The 20,990-nt window shown below is 40.3% G+C and overlaps 3 protein-coding genes across 4 annotated transcripts; 1 reads left to right on the top strand and 2 right to left on the bottom strand.

Annotated features, from left to right (window-relative positions):
* Positions 1–206: 206 nt before the first annotated feature.
* Positions 207–10,010, bottom strand: si:ch211-180a12.2 (uncharacterized). 2 transcript variants are annotated; one of them, XM_063893996.1, is made up of 13 exons: positions 9,790–10,010; positions 7,481–7,807; positions 6,685–6,978; positions 6,194–6,499; positions 5,815–5,925; positions 5,274–5,435; positions 3,428–3,742; positions 3,286–3,336; positions 2,945–3,199; positions 2,523–2,864; positions 2,125–2,397; positions 1,020–1,295; positions 207–854 (listed from the first exon to the last, which is right to left on the bottom strand). In XM_063893996.1, the coding sequence occupies exons 1-13, from the start codon at positions 9,872–9,874 to the stop codon at positions 823–825; spliced, it is 2,829 nt and encodes a 942-aa protein (XP_063750066.1). In that variant the 5' UTR covers positions 9,875–10,010; the 3' UTR covers positions 207–822. The 2 variants fall into 2 exon arrangements, with proteins under 2 accessions (XP_063750066.1, XP_063750067.1); XM_063893997.1 differs by having other exon boundaries at positions 3,428–3,658.
* Positions 10,011–12,003: 1,993 nt separating this feature from the next.
* On the top strand, positions 12,004–16,276 carry zgc:123217 (uncharacterized protein LOC641414 homolog). Its single transcript, XM_063893878.1, has 6 exons — positions 12,004–12,211; positions 12,764–12,778; positions 13,450–13,618; positions 14,395–14,663; positions 15,111–15,253; positions 15,439–16,276. Exons 1-6 carry the CDS (start codon positions 12,157–12,159, stop codon positions 15,763–15,765), a joined length of 978 nt encoding a protein of 325 aa, XP_063749948.1. The 5' UTR covers positions 12,004–12,156; the 3' UTR covers positions 15,766–16,276.
* A 789-nt stretch (positions 16,277–17,065) lies between these two features.
* Positions 17,066–20,562, bottom strand: aldoab (aldolase a, fructose-bisphosphate, b). Its single transcript, XM_063893875.1, has 7 exons — positions 20,425–20,562; positions 19,244–19,362; positions 18,802–19,068; positions 18,551–18,711; positions 17,914–18,172; positions 17,606–17,805; positions 17,066–17,480 (listed from the first exon to the last, which is right to left on the bottom strand). The coding sequence occupies exons 2-7, from the start codon at positions 19,353–19,355 to the stop codon at positions 17,388–17,390; spliced, it is 1,092 nt and encodes a 363-aa protein (XP_063749945.1). The 5' UTR covers positions 19,356–19,362; positions 20,425–20,562; the 3' UTR covers positions 17,066–17,387.
* Between the last annotated feature and the right edge of the window lie 428 nt (positions 20,563–20,990).

Below are 20,990 nucleotides of genomic sequence, written 5' to 3'. Positions count from 1 at the left end.
TTTCTATTTGAATAATCTGTCCCTGGGACATCAGGTTTTGAATGTGGATATTTTATTTTGTACTATAACTGTATGTTCATGACAACAAGATGGATTTTTATTGGTTATGTAGAATATGCATTTAGAAGAAAGAAAAACATGACATTATGTACTATGTCTGGAAGCTGGTATTTGCAGAACACAAGATGCACAAAACATATTCAATATACCAAGAATAAAAACGTGTATTTTGTGACATGTATGTTTCCACTTGTTGAAAGCCATGGTAAACGTAGTTGATAATTTGAGAGGAGGAAGTTCAAAACTAAACTATGTAAATACTCGGGTCAACCCAACCACGCAACACCCCCTCTGCTCACAGTGAAGTGACAGTCCTGTGGTCAGAGTGCAACAGAAAAAAATACAGAACTGTATTTTAAAATGAGAAGTCATTTCAGCGGTTGAACACCAACATAATCTACATTAACTCCTCTCTGAATTTGTTGCACATATAAAAACAAAATCCAAAGAAACATCTCTTCTACAATTTGCTTAATTTTTTTCTAAGCAGATTTATTAACGAAATCCACAGAAATAGATTATTCTTGTAAAATTCTTTGTAGAAAAATATGAACATTTTTAAAAATCATGAAGTTGTAGAAAAAGACAAGTAATGGATGACTGACTAAAATGATAAAAAGTAATAAATAAAGACCAAAAATGCTTGATCAAAACCACCTCATCAGACAGTTGGATATCATAAAACATACTACTTTACTAAAGAAAGTTCTATATTAGATATATTATGCATTATATGAAAAAGAGAAGCACCTATTACAGGTTTCATGCGGAAGATGACATTTCCTCATTTGGCTCTAGAAAAAAAGAGAGGACAAAAGATTTAAAATTCAAAAAAGACTGAACATGAACAAACTTCCTGTTTCATCAAAACTATGATTGACTCATTTAGATTTCCTGCTTTTTGATGATGTACACTGTGTGTGCATGTACATGTAAACATATTGTTTGGAGGGTTTTACCTGTCCAGGTTCGATAAACAGGAAGCTTGAGTGCAGGGTGTGTTATCTCCACGCTGACTCTCAAACGTGCCCTCTCATTTTCTCTGGGAGTCTTCCTCATGTTGACTCTGTTGATGTGCAGCGCTCCCGGGTCTTCCTCCATTTCTTTGTCACTGTCCTCATCCACCTCTGACTTTGTGTCCTCGTCCCTGTCTATGTTGTTGTTCTCTACATCCACTTTTTCATCAATGTACTCTATTCCTTCAGCGTCAGGGTCTGTGACGGCAGCTTTAGTTTCTGTAAAGCAACAACAGTAACAAAAATAAATACAATTGAAGAGAAAAAGGACAAAACTCTTGCACAATGTTTTCAACTTTTCTGTTGAATTAGTACTGCTTTTTGCATGTGTTTGCAAAACAGTGCAACTACTCTGCAAAAAAGTCATTACCAGTAGACACTTAAATAGAGATTGTGACTCTTGTACAGCAAGACCAACAAAAGTAGGGTAAAAAATCTTCATCAGTGGGTAGACTATTCTGACTATCATTGTCCAAGCTCAGGCTGGCTCCTACACTTCCGAAAAGGCATCACGGACAGCTTTTTCATTAGATCCTCTAAAAAGTCGCCTCAACTTTAAAAACCCATGGCCCACCTTTGTAGCACTATTAAAATATGCATACTTCAACATCATCAGGGTCATTTCCCCAGACTTCTCAAGATTCTCAACAGCCACTGAGAAGACTGTTTTGACAGGCTGAATGGGATTCCTCATAGACTCATTTTGATGGTTAAGATTGTTGTATAACACACTTTTGGTGAACTGCATCAGCAAATCAGATCAGATCAGAATTACTTTATTTATCCCAAACTGGGAAATGCTTGCGTTGCAGCAGCGAAATACAAAAAGAAGCAAAACAAATACAAATAATTAGAACAAAAACAAAAAAACGATAATGTAAATCAGTAAGATGGAAATGTACAATGTTAAGTGTGAAGGAGTGCATGTTATGTCCAGTTTACAGAGAGGCTATGGAGCAAGTGGAACAAAAAGCACCTAAGAAAAGGACTTCTGAATGGCCATTCTTAAAATAAATATGTATGTTTATAAAAACGTAATGACACATACTAACTGCATGTCCACTCTTCCGTCTCTCGGGCTGTTTGTTCATCTGAATGGCCAGGCTTGTCGACCGCTCCAGGGCACACACACTTTTCAGCTCCCTCTGTCCATCGTCTCCTATCTCCTCTGTCTCGTTGGAAACCAGGGGTGAAAGAGTCGTTCCTCCGGCTGCCCAGAGTAACTTGACCTTAGGGTGACCTCCCTTCAACATTAGAGAGAACACCCCGACTCCTTCACTGCTCCAACAGACCGAGATCACCAGAGGAATGGAGGGAGCGACTGAGGGAATACAAACAGAATGTGTAAGTGAATGACAAAGAATAAAAGCAGGTGTTATTCTTTTCTTCTTTCTCCGTATAACATCTAAGGTTGTTGACATTAAAAGTGCCTATAATGATTCGTACCAATGTCAACATTACTCCAACGTTTCTCAATAGGCTCTTGTAGGGAACAGTGCTCCACTCTACAAATAATCCCTCCTCCTCTCTCCTTTTTGTCCTGATTTGTTGCCGTTCTCTTCAGATTGGCTGTGGCCCTGTAGAGTCTCTGTTGGGTCTGAACGGGGCCCCACATCTCTCCTCCCTCTATCACCTCCTCCTCTCTGTCATCCTGCTCTCCCTCCCTGAGCTTCAGCCAGGTGACTGAAATGTTCGCGGGATAGAAATCTGTGATCTCACATCCAAGGGTCGGCTCTGCTAAAGACGTGGAGCCGACGATATCAGACACACTCGGCCTTTTCATGAAGCCTATAAGAGATAAAGTTGAGATGTAATTTTTTTATTTTGTTGATGTATTGTTTCATAGCTGTTCTTTCCCTGTTTCTTACCCCTGGTCTCACGGGTGACTGGCTGCTTCAGGGCGATGTGGTGGACACTGACCCACACTTTAGTGCCTCCCTTTTCCAGTTCACTCTGGGGCAGTTTACACTGGCTGAAGGCTGAGAAGAAGCCATCAGAGTTGGGTCGAGGAGAGGAAGAGGCCTGGGAGGCCACAGGGCTCAGCTCACTCCCCTGGCAGAACCAGCGGAAGGTGATGACATCCGGATGGAAATGTGAAGCCCGAACTGTCATGCTAATGACATCTGGAAGACAGAAGTTGCAGGGATGTAGCTTCTCATAACCGGGAATGTTTTACACATATTGAACAACAGCAGAAGGAGGAACTTACCAGAGTCATTTGGTGTCTCTGCCAGCTGGATTTCTGATACCTCTGGAGCAGCTTAAAGACAACATTTTCCAAAAACATCCATAAATCGTGGACAATACTGAAAAGTAGAGGCTAATTGATAATAAAAAAAGTGTTTTCTTACAGAGGATTGTAAACTTCTCTGACACCCTCTCCACCACAATCTTGTCTTTGCCCATATAGGAAACCTGGCACTTAAACACGGCCCCTTTGTGGACTGAAATCTGGGGGATGAAGGTTAGCGAGGAGATCAGCTGTTGAATGCCACTTCCTGATGAGTGCAGGGGCCCCTGGGTGTGCAGCTTGTAGTAACCCATCTCTCCTCTGGAAGGCAGCAGAGGGCCTTTCTCTGAGGCTGTGGAGGTGAGAGTTAGACCGTAGGGCAGATGGATGGTGGTTAGGGGGTTATAGAGGCAGTTAAAGTTAGCTTTGGAGGTTCCTATATGTGTAATGTGGTCAATTGTTAGCAGAATTATGTGTAAAAGAAAAAACATAGCATGTCTTAAAAGAAGTTGCCACGCAATTAAAATATATTTTGCGTTACATCATTCACTTTAAAGTAATATTTTGACATCAACACATTTTAATTTCTGTTTCTTGTATTTTAAATCTTTTAAATTCCTGTTTTTAATCCTTTTATTTTCTTTGAAAAGTGTTTTTTTTTAAAAAGTGTGTTTTTCCTCTTACCTGTAGTTTTATTTATCAATCTAAACTGTGTTGGTGTGATTTTGTGTGCAAATTATTTTTACTTTTATTATATCCCAGTGCAGTAGGAAGTGTGCATCTCTTCATGGTAAAGGGACTCTCCTGAACTAGCTGGAAAACTAGAAGTAACTTTGTTGCTTAACAGAAGAGGATGCTGCATCCTGTACAGTCAGAGCTTCACATCCATGAATAGATGCATACTTCCTCCTATCTCAGTGGTGTCCAAACTACGGTCCGGGGGCCAAATGCGGCGCTCAGGCCATTTTGAATCGACCCTCTGCAAATTCTAAAAGTATAATGCAATATGGCCCACAAATTAAACTTTTGCTTGTCTTAAATTGTTCTCCTCAAGTATATATGTTAACATACAGTATATTACACAGTATTCATTTGTTAATGAGCCCAATTTTCAAATAAATTCAGTCATTTAGAATTTAAAACATTTTCTAACAAATCTTAGTTGATAAAAAAAAACAACCAATAACTTATTTCTATAACAAGCTTGAAATTAAACCTTCATATTTACTCTTATTATCAGCAATCTGAGGCTTCTGTTTTAAGGAATGAGCTGCCAACAAAATAAATGAAACCCTAAAGATGATGTAGGCTGTTTTTTTCTGAACGTGTTTCAAGTATCGCGCATTATTCCCCTACATTTGATTTGTTTTGCTAACTTATAACTTATCTTTGGAGAAAATATTCACCTCTATAAGTGGCCCAGCTCTCTGTATATTTTTCTGTATGTGGCACTCGGTGAAAAAAGTTTGAACACCCCTGTCCTATCTCCAACACTCTGCAACTCACACCCAAAGATTGTTAAATAGCACTAGAGGTGAGGGGCAAAATATGAATTTTTGATTTTAGGGTCCCTTTAAAGAAGTCGCAGTTAGCTTGGCATAAATACTGAGTACAGAGAGAACCAGCTAGCCTGGCTATTTCCAAAGATTAAAAAAGCACAGCTAAAGATAACATGTTAGACCGGTTATATCTGGTTTGTTTAATCTGTTCAAAACAAATATGTGTTTGCTGTATGGCCTCATAGTGACTACAACAGGAATTCCCTGAGCCCTGCCAAGATAGATTGGCACAAACATAAAAACACAGGCTGTAGATGTAGAAGTAAAACAAAGTTTAAAAAAAGCACATTTCCCAAAATAAGGAAGGGTTTCTGAAACGTTTGCTGCGCTGGCAAACTTTGTCAGACAGGGTCAGAGTAGGATTTCCATGTAACCGCTCTTTATCTGGATGTGTAGAATCTGTCATACCTGTGATTGACGTGTCAGAAATGGGGGTGTCATTGAGGAACCATGCAGTCTGGACTCGGTCCACCCGCCTACCCTCGATGCTCACTGTCACCCTGCCCTTATGACCCACAATCACACGTGGAGGAAGGATGATGCCTGACACATTCAGAGATTTCTGTTTCTCTGAATGAGGGGGGACAGAAATAAAGATGTTGGGGAGAGGAAGTGTGCGCTGAGGTAGCAGCTATCATGCAATACCTACAGGGCTTGCTGTCAACACTGTGCCAAATCATTTCAAAGCATGCATTCCTGACTACCTGCTGAGCAAGTGCTCCTTTTTTAAGGACAAGGTACATGTGTTTTTTGGAATAACTTTACTTTATATGTGTATCTCCCCACATGGGGATCTGAATATGAATCACAGTAAGTGGTCACAAGATGATTCTGTTACCCCAAATTTGCCAAATTTTTCCCTCTCTAGCGTTCAAAGAAATCATCAACAACACATCTGTTCATACTGTATCATCATCATATAATTTAAAGGGTCACAGAGGGGTCTCACCATCCCTCCTCCTCCAAGAAAAGCCAAAGCAGAGCAGGAACACCAGCACGATGGAAATGCACATCATAGCCACAGAGGCCTTTGCCGATTTGGTCAAAACGGGAGTCTCATCTAAGAGAAAACAGAAGAAGAAAATTGGTCCACTTTAAATAGAATCAAGAAGAAGCCAAACAAGTTCCAAAATCATGCCTCAAAAACCCCAACAGTGTGTGGTTACTGGGCAGCAGGATTTCCTTGTTTGTTTTGCTTTCACAGTTTCCAGGATCTTATTACCATCCATCTAACATCAAAATTCAAAAGAGAGTGCATTTCTCAAAAGGATGTGAACAGTTCCTTGAATCCACTCTACCTACGTATACAAATGTAACAAGTCCTATACCTTTGAGGTCCAGTGTCTCCAGGTTTTCCGAGCCACTGACCGGTTGCATCACCCCCGGTTGGTTCACTGCACACTCCACCTTCCCACCTTGCTCCCTCTGCTCGGGGCTCAAAGTGTAGTAGTGCCTGGTTCTGTAGGTCCCATCTGGGTTCTGCTCAGTGTCAGGGGGCTGATGGAGCACTGTGCCGTTCTGAAGCCAGGAGACGGACACTTCTTCTGGGTAGAAACTTTCCAATTCACAGTAAAGAGTGAGGGGGATGTTGTTGGAGTGTGATGGCACGGCAGAAAGTTTAACAGCAGGAAGATCTGAGGACAGACAAAGAAAATATTCAAAAAATCTTTTGGCTTCACTAAAGGCTTAATTACATTTGAAAGATAATCAGCGGTTCACACAGTTTGAAGTCTGTCATTGAAAGAAGTAGATACTCTGGTTCTGCATGAAAGAAAATGAGTCATTGTGCAGTCATGCCATGTGTCATTGTGTCACCCACAAGTGATGTTGAGTTTGAAATCCAGCTCATGAAAGCTGCTGTTATGTGACACTCTGCAGCCAAAGGTCACATTCTGGTCCTCACGCGATGGGTAGAAGGTCAGGTTGCCCACAGCCGTGTAAAACCCTTCTGAAGTAATTTCACCTTCAACCTGGTGGGGAGGTTGAATCAATTGCCCATCTCTGATCCAGGAGAAATACACAGGTGGAGGATAGAAAGCATCTGCGTGGCATTTAAGCTGGCTCTCTGTTTCTAACACCACCCATTGCTGTGGGACTGACAGGGTTGGTGAAGCTAAAGGAGAGGAAGTGAAAGAAATTTAAGTAAAAAAAGTGCTTTGTAGTACCAATTTAAAACACAATGAGATAAAGGGATAGTTTGGATGTTTTAAAGTAGGGTTGTAATGATGTACAAATGTGGTCCTGTACAAGCACAGAAGCAAAGCAATGCACATCCATGCAAAAAAGGCCCATTTAAGATATTAATATCAGTTAAAGCGAATGGTATATTTGGAGTATTTTTACCTGATTTAAGTTGTTGTGAGAAAGCCTTTTCTAAACTGAATATTATCTCTTCTCTCATCAAAGCTACCAGACTCCATTGACAAAAACTTATTTTTTGTCTGTTGTATTGTGTTGCTCTGATTAGGATTCACAGACATACATCACTCCAAATAAGGGCCATGTTGACTTTCATCTACTGTAGGCAACATGGACCTCATATGGCCCGACTTCAATCAACCCAAACTTTGCCTTTAAATGTGCAAATAAATCTAAAAAATTGAACAAAAACATACCAACAATACTTAATGTAACATTGCTGGAGTGCAGCATTGTGGATTTGTAGCTGACGGTGCATTCATACACCCCCTGCAGGTGGAGGCCAGCTTTGAGGACGGTCAGTGGAAAGTCCCCATAGACAAAATCATGGATGTCCCAACTGAAACCTTCCTTTATCTGCATCTCTGCTTCTCTTGAAGAGGCGATGTCAGAGCCGTTACTCATCCAGCTGACATTGATGAGAGAGCTCTCTATTTTGTCCCCTTTCAAAGATTCAGGGAACGTCACATTGCAGGGGAGGATTGCATTTGTATTTGGGCTGGCCTGTATTTCACTTGAAGACACTGTAAACAGAGAAATAAAGTTAAGATGCAGAGAAAATACAGAACATCTGCTAAACATCACTTATTGATTCTCCTTACTGCAATACCACATTTACTTTTTGTAAAATGTAGCTTTTTTAAAACTATTTTTCCCCTTTAAACAAATACATTACACACACAAATACATAGAAACTGAATAAAAAGGCAATAGGAACAAAGATTCGATGAGACTACGCCCCATTTAAAGGTTTTCTTTTTCCCATTTTGCTGCTTTAGGTCAGTCTTTCCATAGTATACATTTCATCTCAAATGCTGACCCACTGCAGGAGGACCACTCAAATATAGCTCTTGTTGTTGTTAATTATTGAGCCTTATCTAGGTTTGTACAGTTTGTAATATACAAACCAATTTGTCAGGTAATAGTGTCCTAATCTGTGGTTTACATTGTGATACTCTTGTGTAGCAACTGTGTCCTTTAAAAGAAGGAACTACACAATAATATTTTCCAAACGATCATTTCAATCCATAGGCAATAAAACCTTGATGTTCTGTGACCAGAAATGTAAGCTAACTTAGCAAACTTAGATAGATGTTGCTGACATTACTGAGCTAGATAGCTTATGCAGTGGCACTTTTTAGTGCTCTTATCAGAAAAACCTACAAGATGAAACACATGCTGAACTGTTGTTGGCACTTATAGCAACAAGGCTATAGGGCCTGCCATTGGAACAACACAGGATGCAGCAACAACAAACACTCATGTCAGCCTGGGCAAAGAGTACGCCTTCTTCTCTAGTTTGCTTTTTAACAAAGGGTTTGAGTTTCATGAAATGTTCCCCTTCACATTCTTTCTTTTCATCGCAAACCGTAAACTCAGTATACCTCCTTGAATCTCCTCTCAGCATTGTCTAGCCACCCAAACAGCTTAATAAGTAACAAGTGTTATAAATACTTGTCGGCAGGTATCGTGTCAAACTTTCTCGAGTGTGAAGTGTTAATGTTGCAACTCTTGCTAAGTGTGATCAATGGGGCAATTGTAGCAGTTTCACACTAAAGAAAAGAAGACAGTTAAAAACAGATATGACTCATGCACCATTTGGGTGTTTGTTTTTGGCAATAAAAGAACAAATAGCTTTAACTATTTAGCAACAAACAGCATGCTTGTTCACCAACAAAGCACCCTGGGGTTCGAATAGATCGACCGATAGATAAATTAACATTCAGGTTAAACAAGAGACCATGAGTCTAAACTATTTCATTTTGCAAGACAGATTAAATGATTGTAATTTGAATATACTTTCCACTACTTATTATCATCCCTGAATCCTCTAGCTGAAATAACATTATACAGAGTGTGCCATTTTGGATGTAAACAGTGATTTTACTCTAATTAAAACGTAGCCTTTAATCCGACCGTGGGGTTGTGCAACAGGGATAACATTTTCTTTTTATAGCATTTTGCATTACAATAATTCATGTCATATATGTTATCATATGTCATGTCATATACAGAAAAAAGAACGTTTTAAAATAAATCCTGACATATCTCAGAAAGTTAATGAATAATAATGAAAAAAGTGTAGTTAATTCAATATTAGCATGAAGCAATCCTGTTCGCTATTTGTATTGTCATATTTCCAAAGCCTCTAAATAGTTATACATAATGCTCTGACTCTTGTAATGGTCCCAACGAATCAAGACATATTAAAGGTCAAGGAAATTCTTTACACTGACATGTCTGACCAACATGTTTACTTTTACAAGTATTTCAACTCCGACCCAGTAATCCACTTTAAGATCTTCTCAGACTAATGATTTACGTAGGGACTATAAAACTTTAAAGCGCCTACGTTACAAGCATACCATTTCAGAGTCCATCCGAGATAGCTCAGAATCAATATTTCCAATTTCACTTGGTCAGCTCAAACTTGTGCAAACCCGATCATTAGGTGATGAAACAACAGTATGGCCTTTGTAAATAGGTGAGTGTAAAGGATACTCACCATGCTTTACCAAAGTCAGGAGGACGACATGTACGAGGACTTTACACTGCATGGCCAGCTTGTCTTGAGACCACATTCTTATCATCTGGCCCTTTAGCTGTCTTATATAGAGCTTCAAGGTGACAGGGGGCGGGCTTGTGCTGCCAGATGGGAAATAAGAAATATTGTCCCAGGGCCTCAGTGAAAGGAGGCCCTTGATATGTGTATGTCCTCTTAAATAAGCGAGCCCCACAGGACTGAGGAGAAGGAGGGAGATGTGCAGGACAACTGGGCAAATAGGTCACTTAAAATTCAGACGGGCCTCCGGCCAAGATGTTGGGGCTACTTTACATTGGTGCAGTGTTGCTGTGAACAAACGGAGAGGGTGATCCCACTGAGCTTATGTAGGCAAACACTCGGGCGAGACTAAAACTCTTTTCTATTGCACCGAGAAGTTAGTGTGGTGTTGAATCTGGAAAAAAAGAGGATATAAACAGAGGAAAGGCTTGTTTCTTTCTCTGTCTACAGGCTGTCTATCTTTGTAGTCTATTGCTAAGATCGTCTGATTGAGGTTAATTTTTTAGCCAGGACATGTTTCTTGGCTTCTGAAAGAAAAGGTGTTTCATCCTCCTCCGCATTGATCTGATGCTGTTTAAATTGCCTGACTTAGCACTCTTCAACACTCATCAGTCAGTGAACAGGTTCATTTATTGTTTGGAGATCATACAAGCTTTCTGCATCCTATCTCTTGTTCTCTCTCTGCTTTCTTGCTTCAGGTGGAGAATAAAGAAAGGCTTTAAAGTGTTTGAAAGAGTTGATTCATGTGTTCCCTTTGTTTGTGTTTGGTACTCTGTGCTCTTTCTGTTTGTCATGTTTTCTGTTCTTTCTTTTCCTGACACATTCATTCCTTTCATTAGGTTCGAAGATTGATTGCACTTCAGGTCGGTCAGAGAAGAGGAGGGACATGAGTGTTTGATGAAAGACACACGAGCTGATGGAAAAATATAAATAACTCTGACTATTTTCCGATTTAAAAAAATCGATTAAATCGACATTCTCTTTTTCTGAAAACATGAAGCATTTATCTGCATTCAAACAATGTGCCTGTTAGAAAATATGAGAAAATGTGTATAAAATATTATCTAGTGAGATTAGAAGCATATTCTGTACATTAAGCCATAGTAAAGGTGAACTAAGATGTAGTTTTACACACACGACTTAGCAAAGTACTTTTTTCTGAAGTGTGGTATTTTTACAGCCATAAGAAATATATATTGCTGCATTTTGGAACCAAAATTGGTATGGGCAACCATAAAACATCAGCAACCTAAATGATGAAGTGAACCATCCTGTAACTAATGAAACAGTTGTCAGCAGCTGTTTTTGGGTTTGATCTTTAAAAATGTAAACCACTAAAGGACGTGTTGGTGAAATGTTCAGCATCTGTAATCAGAGGCATTTGCTTAAAAAACAGGCTTGGTGATATCATTATTATTGTCTCCTTCTGCCATACTTCAATTACACACTAAAATAAGTCACATCAACAGGGTGGAGCAACAAACACAATGATCTTTGCTTGAATGTAGCTAACATCTTACCAGAACCTCAAATTAAATGTTCCATCGGTGTCCTAAACTCATTTAACTTAATATGTATTTAGGTAACATTGATTCATGACAGACATAATTGAATAGTCTATTATTAGATCTCCTTACTGAGAAATTCCCCATAACATGATGACACAGCAACTTGCATTCAAGCACTGACAAAACTTCCTAAGTCCTAACATCATTAACCTTTTTCAATGAGACTCAATTGGACGTCAGCCCAAACAGATTGTTTTTATTGGTCTCTCTAAAACATGCCAATGCTTAAAGTAATGATTTACATATTTCTGTAAATACTCTTATTTACTTCTGTATATATCCTGTATTTAACCCGGTAAAAAGACTCGCTCTGCCTAGTGTTAGATTAGAAGATCAATACTATTCCTATGGGTGAAAGGTAAATACAATACAGCAATGTTGCTTAGTGTAGAGATTGAAAAATAAAGGAAAAAGCCAGCATGGCCCATTTAAAAGTGAACCTAATATTTCTTGAATATTTTCGGTGGTTTCCAGACAATCTCATGGCGCACTTATACAGCAAAGACATTAAAAAAGTAATACATTAATTGGTTTCCCAATATAAATAATTAACTAAACGTTTTAGTTACGGATTGGTTTTTATGGATGGATTGACTCCATGTTCAGCTGAGAAATCAAGAAAAACAGGTAACAGGAGGGAGTGGCGACTGCACGGAATTTAACATCAGCTGTGGGGTGACAATGACAAACTAAATCAGCGGGACTCTCTGAGCTTACTGAAAAAAGTTATTGACAGGACAGGATGGCAGCCTGGACGGTGTGGACCCTCTTGCTGTGTGCAGTCCTCACTGGACAAGGTGAGCTTTCACTTTGAGTTATCATAAAATGGTCCATTTAAAACCAATACACTATCTCTTTTCAAGTGTTAGAGGTTATTGTTAACCTCACTGGGATGTTTTAAAGATGTTCTACTTGTGTTAAAATGTCCTTAATAACACCTTAAGATAAAGTCTGATATACACTCCATGAAGACAGGGCTTTGTGTATGTCTCGTGTATTGTACAGAGAAAGGAATTAATGATTGAAAATGTAATAATTGTCTTTAATGAATTGATTGTAAACCATAGAGAGGTGCGTTCAAGTTTCAAAAGGGCATGCAGCACATTGTTATTGCCAGCAGTGTCACCTGTCAACACACCTGTCAACAAAACAATGTCTGACCTTCCTGCTGAGATATTTATGTCTTACAATTAAACACGCACACACACACACACACACACACACACACACACACACACACACACACACACACACACACACACACACACACACACACACACACACACACACACACACACACACACACACACACAGTACCTAATGTTTCTCTCTTCATTTTTTCTCTACAGGGTCAAAGTCGCAGGGTAAGTTCAGTAACATTTCTGAAATTCTAGAGAACAATGAACACATTGACATTTCTACACTTCACCTCTGTCGCAAAATCATATTTTAAAGTCCAGAAGTGAAATTAAAACCATCCGAAAATCTAAATGTTGTTCTGTAAATAATGTCCTTGTATATGTACAGTAAGTTACTGGAAGCAACAATGTCCCAACAAAGTTATTCATCAATAATATCCACCGATTCTGGTTTTGTGCCAAGTTTTGATTGAAGTGTTGAAAGGATATATGACGCTATAAAGCCAAAGCCCTCCTCCTGAGCCAAATTAGGAAATAAAACAGAGAATAAAACAAAAATAGTCAAAAATTCCCTCGTGTCGCAATTTCCTGTGCTCAACATTAAAGCCAATGCCAAAGTGTCAAAAGCTGCGGTTCCTCAAGTGGCTTTTAGAGACCGGCTGCAGAAAGGAGTGCAAGTCCGTTTTCTGTCTGTATTGCCAATTGAATTATTCATGGCAACTGAAAAGTCAAACATTTTACATTACTCACCAGTTTTAGTTATATTGAGGCTTAAAATCCACATAGTTATTACAGCGTTTGTGCTATGAGTGGCAATTCTGTGCTGGGACACACCTAAATGTTTAGCCTAATTTGAATGTATATAAATTTAGACACAGTTGTCTCTGCTCTGTTAGATTGTGGAGTAGCACCCCTGAACACAAGGGTAGTTGGTGGTGTAAATGCCACAGCCGGGTCATGGCCCTGGCAGGTCAGCATGCACAGCACTTCATCGCGAACACACTTCTGTGGAGGGACCCTAGTCAGTAACCAGTGGATCCTCACAGCAGCCCACTGCATTATAAGGTAATATAATATCCTACTACCTGAATCTGTTTCCTTTTCCAACTCCATACCAAAAATAGACACAATAAGCTGCATCATTACGCTTATTGTGTCTATTTATTGTCTATGTACTTCATCTGCACTACTTATAGACTGGTCTTGCAACATAACCTTCACTATTTTATTCTAATTTATCCTACTCTGTTTAATTTGTATTCTTATTTTGTCCTATTTCTTATTATAATATGTTGCATTGTTGGAGGAGCTCAGGACCTAAGATTCTCATTGCCATAACTGCACTGTAGCTACTGTGCACATGACAATAAATACCCTTGAACCTTGAACTATGATTAAGAAAAAACTCTTCACTAGCAGCTTAAAAACAATTGGTGGCCATTACCTGATTCACATAAGCATTACAGTAGAGTGTTTTATTCCGTGGCTGCAATGCACATAAGGCCTACATAAATATGTAAGAGTCTACCATGATAATCCCAAAGGCTGTCTTAACTTTTGTAAAACAGTACAAAAAAAGAGTAAATGTAAAAAAAAAAAAAGGATTCTCTATAAATGCCACGTCACTCACAGAAACACAAATAATCAAGCCAAGGCAGAAAATTGTCTTGTTACCTTTGAACCAGACTTTCAACGCTCTTAACCTCAAGCCACCTAACGCCTTCTCGCATAAACCAAGTGAGAAGAACTCTGCAGCTCTTACATTTACAAACCATGACAATGTGCAACCATGTCTTCATGTCAAAATGTTTTCCACTAGAAATCTTTTGGTTTTTTTTCAGCAACATACTTAGTTCATATACTCTCTACCTTGGAAGAGAGACTCAGTCCGGCCCTAACGTTCATGAGGTGAGCAGCACTGTGTCCAAGATCATTGTCCATCCGGACTACAATAACAAAAGGTTTAACAACGACATCGCCCTGATAGAACTCAGCAACCCTGTCACTTTCAATGACTACATCAGACCCGTGTGCCTGGCAAGTAACTCCAGCCAGTTTCACAACTCCACCTCCTGCTGGGCCACTGGTTGGGGCCAAATAGGAAAGGATGGTGAGTATTAGAAAAGTAACATGCTAGCCCAATATAGTCAACAAAGTAATTGCCAACATCAGCATGTTAGCATATGAACACTAGCATGAACTTCGAAGCAAAGCCCTTCTGAGTCAAACTGAATCCATAATAAAAGTTAATGGGAGGAGTTATAGATCATGTAAACACAAAATAGTTGTTTTCTGGTCATTTTTGTGGTTAATATTTACATTAAATATCAATTTAAACTCGACGATGAATCAGAAAAAAACACTCAATTGCCATTTCTTTCAAATCACGTTTTGCTAGTCCTGCCACTGCCAACTATTAATGTTTAAGGAACACAAACAATTGCATTATCAGAAGTCTTGTTCAGCCTGTCCCCAAACACGAAAACAATCTCCCTTAAAACAAAAGAAGGAAAATGAAGTGTGTATGTCTTCTGATTTTGGACTCTCTCTCCCACAGAGGCCTTACCGACTAAATACTCGCTGCAAGAGGTTCAGATTCCTGTCATTGGAGGAAATCAGTGCAGTTGCATCTACCGCAAACAAATTAACATCACTAATGAAATGATTTGTGCGGGACAAGAGAACAAAGGAATATGTCAGGTTGTAAAGTCAATCCCTTGTATTAGCTTTGTTGACAACTATTTTTCTGCTATTAAAGCAACACAATATTGGATGAGGACAGAGGGAGAGAAAAAAAAAACCTTTTCTCCAAAGAAATCTGATGTAGTTGCACACAAATCCAACAACAATAACCTAACAGTTTGGGTTTTGTCCATTCTTTTCAGGGGGACTCCGGTGGTCCTTTGCAATGCAAACAATCCTCAGTGTGGATCCAGTCTGGCATTACAAGTTTTGGAATACCGTGTGCCACAGCTGGTTACCCTGAAGTCTACGCCCGAGTGTCTCAGTTCGAGGCTTGGATCATAGATAATGTGGCGGGGGCAAAGGTAAACTTTGTGACTTTCAAATCCAGCGGCACCGACCAAGACAACAGCTTTGTGTGTCGCAGCTCAAATACAACCACAAATTCCACAGCAGCAACTGTTTTTCCTGAGCTTACATTTGTTGTCATTGCTGTGACATTGTTCCTGCAGCACACTGTAGCTCAATAGCGCTAACAACTTCTCAGTGTCTTCTTCTGTTGTGTTGGGCTATGATTGTGTCATAACTTATTTTACTAAAATTCTACGTATAATGTATATACTACATCAGTTTGATCACTGATGTTTTGGGGCATCTTTTTGTGTCTGTTGAAAGTGTTTTGCACCTTAAATGATTTCCTATTGACCTATTTTGATGTACCACAAATTTGATAAAAAATGCATCTGAAATACCAATGATTGAAACAGCTTATGGTATAAAGCCATTTATGTGATCAGTTGCACTACAACACCCTTTATACTAATAAAACACGGTCTGTTTTTCTCTATCAAAATAGCATCATATTTAAGTTTGATTAACTTCACACATCACACCAGCAAGGAGCTGAATACTCACTGTGGCTACAGTGGAGCATGACTCACTAAGACACGTAACCTACCACATGATTACTGTTCTTGTGTGAATGATGATTGAGAATATAATGGTTGTGAATAAAGTAGGCATTTATACCTTTGTACGCCAGGTTAAAAGCAACATTATTTTGGAAGTATTTAGACAGAAGCTGCAGAAATTCATGCGCATGCACAAATACACTATGACACATCAAACATGCATACATGTTTTTTGCACACACACCAAGTCAAAAGTCAAGCAGGCCTTTAGTAATGTAACATGTTAGTACTCTCAAAGTAAGAATATTATCTAGTTCCATATCAACAACTTGCTAGGAGCATGAAAATGTCTGATGTGGAAGCATGTTAGCCAATTTTAGCGATAGCATGTTGAAATGTGCACAGTTAACATTAACTTGCTATTAAAGCTCTAATTTTAAAAAAGTCACTACAAAGATCTTTTCATTTTCTGTTGATGTTGTTGGCCCTTGGAAAAAAGGGTAAGTGTTTCCCCAGAATGAATTTTCCATGATAAACTTTCTCCCATATCTTAAGATCTTGATCTGGTTATCACATTTTTTTAGCCACCATAGAGATTCATTAAACCACGTGCAAACCCCAAGAAGAGTCCTTTCTGACACGTTGTTGCAACATAAACTTCGCATAGAGGGTATTCATTGATGACATATCACATGAATCAGTTTAGCAACTTACATATTTAAATGATAGTGGTGTTGTCAGCCTGCAACCTGAAATGAAACGTCACATTCATTGCATCACATTTGTTGCCTCTCTTCACTCTCCAGACAGCTTCAAAATGTCAGGCTAATATTACAAGGCCAAGGTGGCTCCAGCTTTGTACTGTTGTTTGGATAAAATAATATTATGCAAGGATTCAAAAAGGATGTAAAGCAACAGGTTAGGGCAAATTCTTTATTCCATGGTACCAGTATTAATGATATGCACTTCAAAATAAATCGTACAAGTTGTGTAAAAAGAATGTGGGAATCTTCCCCTGAAAACAGGTGTTTAAAAACAAAACGAAAGGGAATGGAGGCAGAACAGTTTTCCGAATCTCCTGGCTGCAGCTGTACCCCAAATGGAAGCTCTTCTCCTTCGCTTTCTACCAATGTCCTGTACGAGTGCTGGTCTTTAAAAGGATTTTCATAGTCAATGCCTACAAAGACATGGCCTTTATCATGTGGAGGATGGTAATAATAATGGGAAGAAGGTGTCCATGCTTAATAAGCGTGGTTGGCCACAAACAGGGAGTCTCCGCCGGCAGCACTGGCTCCAGAGGCAGCATATTTACCCTGGCAGGCCAGGTTGTTAGCCTGTGTGAGACAAAAAGCACAGTATAACTTAATGCCCCATACAGAAATGTGTTTTGCCTACCATCCACACAGTTATATGAACACTGCATGTTCTGAGTAACATATGAAATAATATGCATACATACCAGAGCTCTCTTGATGAACTCTTCCTGGCATGCCTTTCCATTCTCCTTCTTGCCGCACCAAGCCTTGAGGGCAGAGGCCTGCAGGGCACGGCCGTAAGAGAAGGTCAGGGCCCAGGGCCTGTGCAGAGGGCACTGGTTCATGGCGTTCAGATTGACAGAGGCCTCCTCCTCACTCTGGCCACCAGACAGGAAGGTAATGCCTACACAAGAAGAGCATGAGTGTTAGCAATGCACTACAGACTATTGTGCTAGCAAAGTTGGCAAATATGTGCAACTCAACAAGAGGGTATTCTGTGCATCCTGCTCACCCGGGACTGCGGGGGGCACAGTGCGACGCAGGGCAGTAACAGTGGACATGGCGATCTCCTGGTTGGTGTATTTGTGTGAGCAGGAGTGTCCGGCGGTAACCATGTTGGGCTTGAGCAGTGTACCCTCCAGGTAGACGTGGTGGTCAGACAGGGCCTTGTAGACGGCAGCCAGGACCTTCTCAGTGACGTACTGGCAGCGCTTCAGGTCATGGTCACCATCGGGGAGGATCTCAGGCTCGATGATGGGGACGATGCCGTGCTGAGGATGGCAAAGACAAAAGGAGTGAAAAAAATGATTGTGTCAGCAAGATGTGAGAAGGTAAATAAAGAGGCATGTTACCCCTCTAAAATCATGTTTTTAGTTATCGAAAATGAATCGATCCGAGTCATATCATGCAGTGGAAACAGGTCATTGGAGACTACATATTTCTTGATCTGAGTGATGCTGTTTTCTTTAATGATACAGTAAAGGCATGTCTTAGAAGTTGATGTAGCTCTGGGGCCAATCCTCTGATAATAAAGCAAACATAAGAGCTACATAGACAGTTGAAAAACCATGTTTTCTACTGATAACTTATTGAGATCTGTCTTTGCCAAGACTTTACACTGATGTCAACATCTGTCTGTTGTGTCTCACCATCTGGCAGATGCTGGCATAACGGGCCAGGACATTGGCATTCTCAACGATGGCCAGTCTGGAGGGAGTGGAGGGGGTGATCTTCAGCACACAGCGCCACTTGGCAAAGTCAGCACCATCCTTCTTGTACTGGGCGCAGCGCTCGTACAGTCCATCAAGACCTGGGAAAGACAGAGGACACAGCAGATAAGTTAGACAAGGGTGTCAAAAGACGTAGACTCTCTTCGGGTGTTTATTGGTTTTTCGCTCACCCTGGGTGGTTGTCTCGCCGTTGGTTCCGGCCAGGGGGACAACGCCTTTGTCGACCTTGATGCCAACCACCATGTCTCTCTCTTTGAGATACTGGGTGAAGACCTTGCCGTCGTCGGTCTTCTGATACATGGTCTCGTGGAAGAGGATGACGCCTCCAATGCAAGGCTTGATGCGTTCATCGGCGGTGAAGAGGAGCTGGCGGTACAGCCTCCTGTTCTCCTCGGTGTTCTCAGCATTGATGCTCTGGAAGCGCTTGGCCACGCTTCCTGGAGGTTGAGGAGAAATAATATAAATGAAAACTGGATCCATCTGTTTGTTTGAGCATTTGCATTAGAAAAGCATAAATTCTAACAAATTTCTTAGTCATAATCTAGCCGGTTTTCACCATCCTTATTGACTTTTTACCAATAAAAAGTACATTGTCTTTTAAAAATGATTTACCGGTAGACTCGTCTGCGGCGAGGATACCCTTGCCGGTAGCGACGATCTTGTGAGCAATGTCACTGAGCTCCTTCTTCTGCTCAGGAGTGAGGAAGGGGTATGCGTGAGGCATCCTGACTCTAAGAGAATGACAAAAAAAATTGAAATTCAGAAAATATTCATAGGGTCATTGGCAGGTCCCAGGGCTTAAACTATGTGAAAAGGTTAAAGAAATGTACAGCTGTGTCAGGTTGACATTTGGGGTTGTGGTTATACTGTACATGCAAATGCATGGGAACCTATTTCGACAAAGAGGTACACAACATTTGGTTCACATTGTAAAGGAAGTGGTAAAGTGAAGGCCTGAGAACATACTTTGATGTTTCTGTTCTGTGTCTTCAGTGACTTCAAAAATGAGACCTGCTGGTGCCCCGACTGTGAAACAGCATTTGTTGCAGCTATAACTGCTCCAGTAACCCGAACACTTTATGAGCTGGGGTTAGGCACTATTCCCCAAGCACAATATGCAGTTGCACAGGGGCTCAGTATCAGAGAGCCCTCCTCTACCACACCCATCACTTGCTGTATCTGACCACCTTTGAAAAAACCATGACAAGTATGCGGGTGACCTTTTCCATTTTCTAGCCTCTTATCCCTGACCTTTCTATTCCCCTTCTCTCCCCATTCCTCCCCCCTGCTCTTCTTTCCCACACCTCCTGTTCACCAACCCCCCTCGTCTGTGCCTCCACTATCAATTGGCTGGACTAAATATACACCCAGAGGAAATTGTAAAGCACCATGGCTCAGCAAGAAGGCAATACATTGTTCAGTTTCACACAACAGTTTTGAATAAGAGCTTAGTAAGATTTATTATTAGAAGTCACTTCTTATCACACGGAAACCATGCAGCACTATACATCAGATTAGGGGGGCGTTGCAGCCACCAGTGATGCACGGAAAAAGACTAACTAAACTCCTCAGTAACAAGTGGGAGTGTTGTGAAGTACATCAAGTACAATAATGAGTTTATTGTTTAAAACACTGCCATATTAGTCTGTGAGTCAAATGCGACTCATATGTTTAGGGACAACATCATGCACTTCATGCTTTATAAGAAAAGTAAATCAACAGGCAGCAGAAAAAGCCAATTAAAACATTGCATTTATCTCATATTTGTATGAAACCTTCAGTTTTATTTTTACCTTTGAGGTTAGGAGGAGAGCTGAGAGAAGAGAAAAGGAGGGAGAAGATCCGGACGTTCGTCTGCGACAACCCTCCACTCTGCTGGCCCTTGTATTTATCCTCCCATTGTGACCCCTCACATTTCAGCTGCCCGGCTATAAAAAGATCAGGACGCAACCAGAGATGGCTCGTGACATTCAGAGCAACTTGGGCTGGAGTAACATGGTGGTGAGCAGCCAGTCAAAGGGCAAAGAGTGTTTCGGTGAATGGCAAAGAAAGGGAGGAATGTATACGAGGATAAACAAGTACAAATGTTCTGTAAAGGTGAAGTGTGCCGGTAGATGGGTATTAAATAATAACCAGAACATTTGTGAGAGATTGCTTCACCTTGATGTCTTTATTTTCTGTGTTCTCCGTAAGCAAAAGTATGCTTATTCTTCCATGCACATATGGCCCTGAGCATTGTAGTTCTACATTGCAAAGGTTTTACTCTTTTAAATGGCATTTAGTTTAAAATGTGCTTTCTCATCTTAGAAGAGCATCCCAGCAGCCAGAGGTCACTACAAAGGGTATGTGGATGAAACAC

The sequence above is a fragment of the Eleginops maclovinus genome, chromosome 10 (genome assembly GCF_036324505.1).
Source record: "Eleginops maclovinus isolate JMC-PN-2008 ecotype Puerto Natales chromosome 10, JC_Emac_rtc_rv5, whole genome shotgun sequence".
Classification (NCBI taxonomy): Eukaryota; Metazoa; Chordata; class Actinopteri; order Perciformes; family Eleginopidae; genus Eleginops; species Eleginops maclovinus.
The sequence above is the reverse complement of the archived record's forward strand: the minus strand, read 5'-3'. Positions and strand labels throughout refer to the sequence as shown.

Coding starts and splice junctions, on each gene's coding strand:
- zgc:123217 (XM_063893878.1), top strand. CDS start 12,157: ATGGCAGCCTGGACGGTGTGGACCCTCTTGCTGTGTGCAGTCCTCACT. Junction 13,619..14,394: donor GCAGCCCACTGCATTATAAG/GTAATATAATAT, acceptor GTTTTTTTTCAG/CAACATACTTAGTTCATATA. Junction 15,254..15,438: donor AGAACAAAGGAATATGTCAG/GTTGTAAAGTCA, acceptor CATTCTTTTCAG/GGGGACTCCGGTGGTCCTTT.
- aldoab (XM_063893875.1), bottom strand. CDS start 19,355: ATGCCTCACGCATACCCCTTCCTCACTCCTGAGCAGAAGAAGGAGCTC. Junction 19,069..19,243: donor CGCCGCAGACGAGTCTACCG/GTAAATCATTTT, acceptor CTCAACCTCCAG/GAAGCGTGGCCAAGCGCTTC. Junction 18,712..18,801: donor CGGCGAGACAACCACCCAGG/GTGAGCGAAAAA, acceptor TGTCTTTCCCAG/GTCTTGATGGACTGTACGAG.
- si:ch211-180a12.2 (XM_063893996.1), bottom strand. CDS start 9,874: ATGATAAGAATGTGGTCTCAAGACAAGCTGGCCATGCAGTGTAAAGTC. Junction 3,743..5,273: donor TTCTGACACGTCAATCACAG/GTATGACAGATT, acceptor TTACACATATAG/GAACCTCCAAAGCTAACTTT. Junction 3,200..3,285: donor AGAGACACCAAATGACTCTG/GTAAGTTCCTCC, acceptor TCTGTCTTCCAG/ATGTCATTAGCATGACAGTT.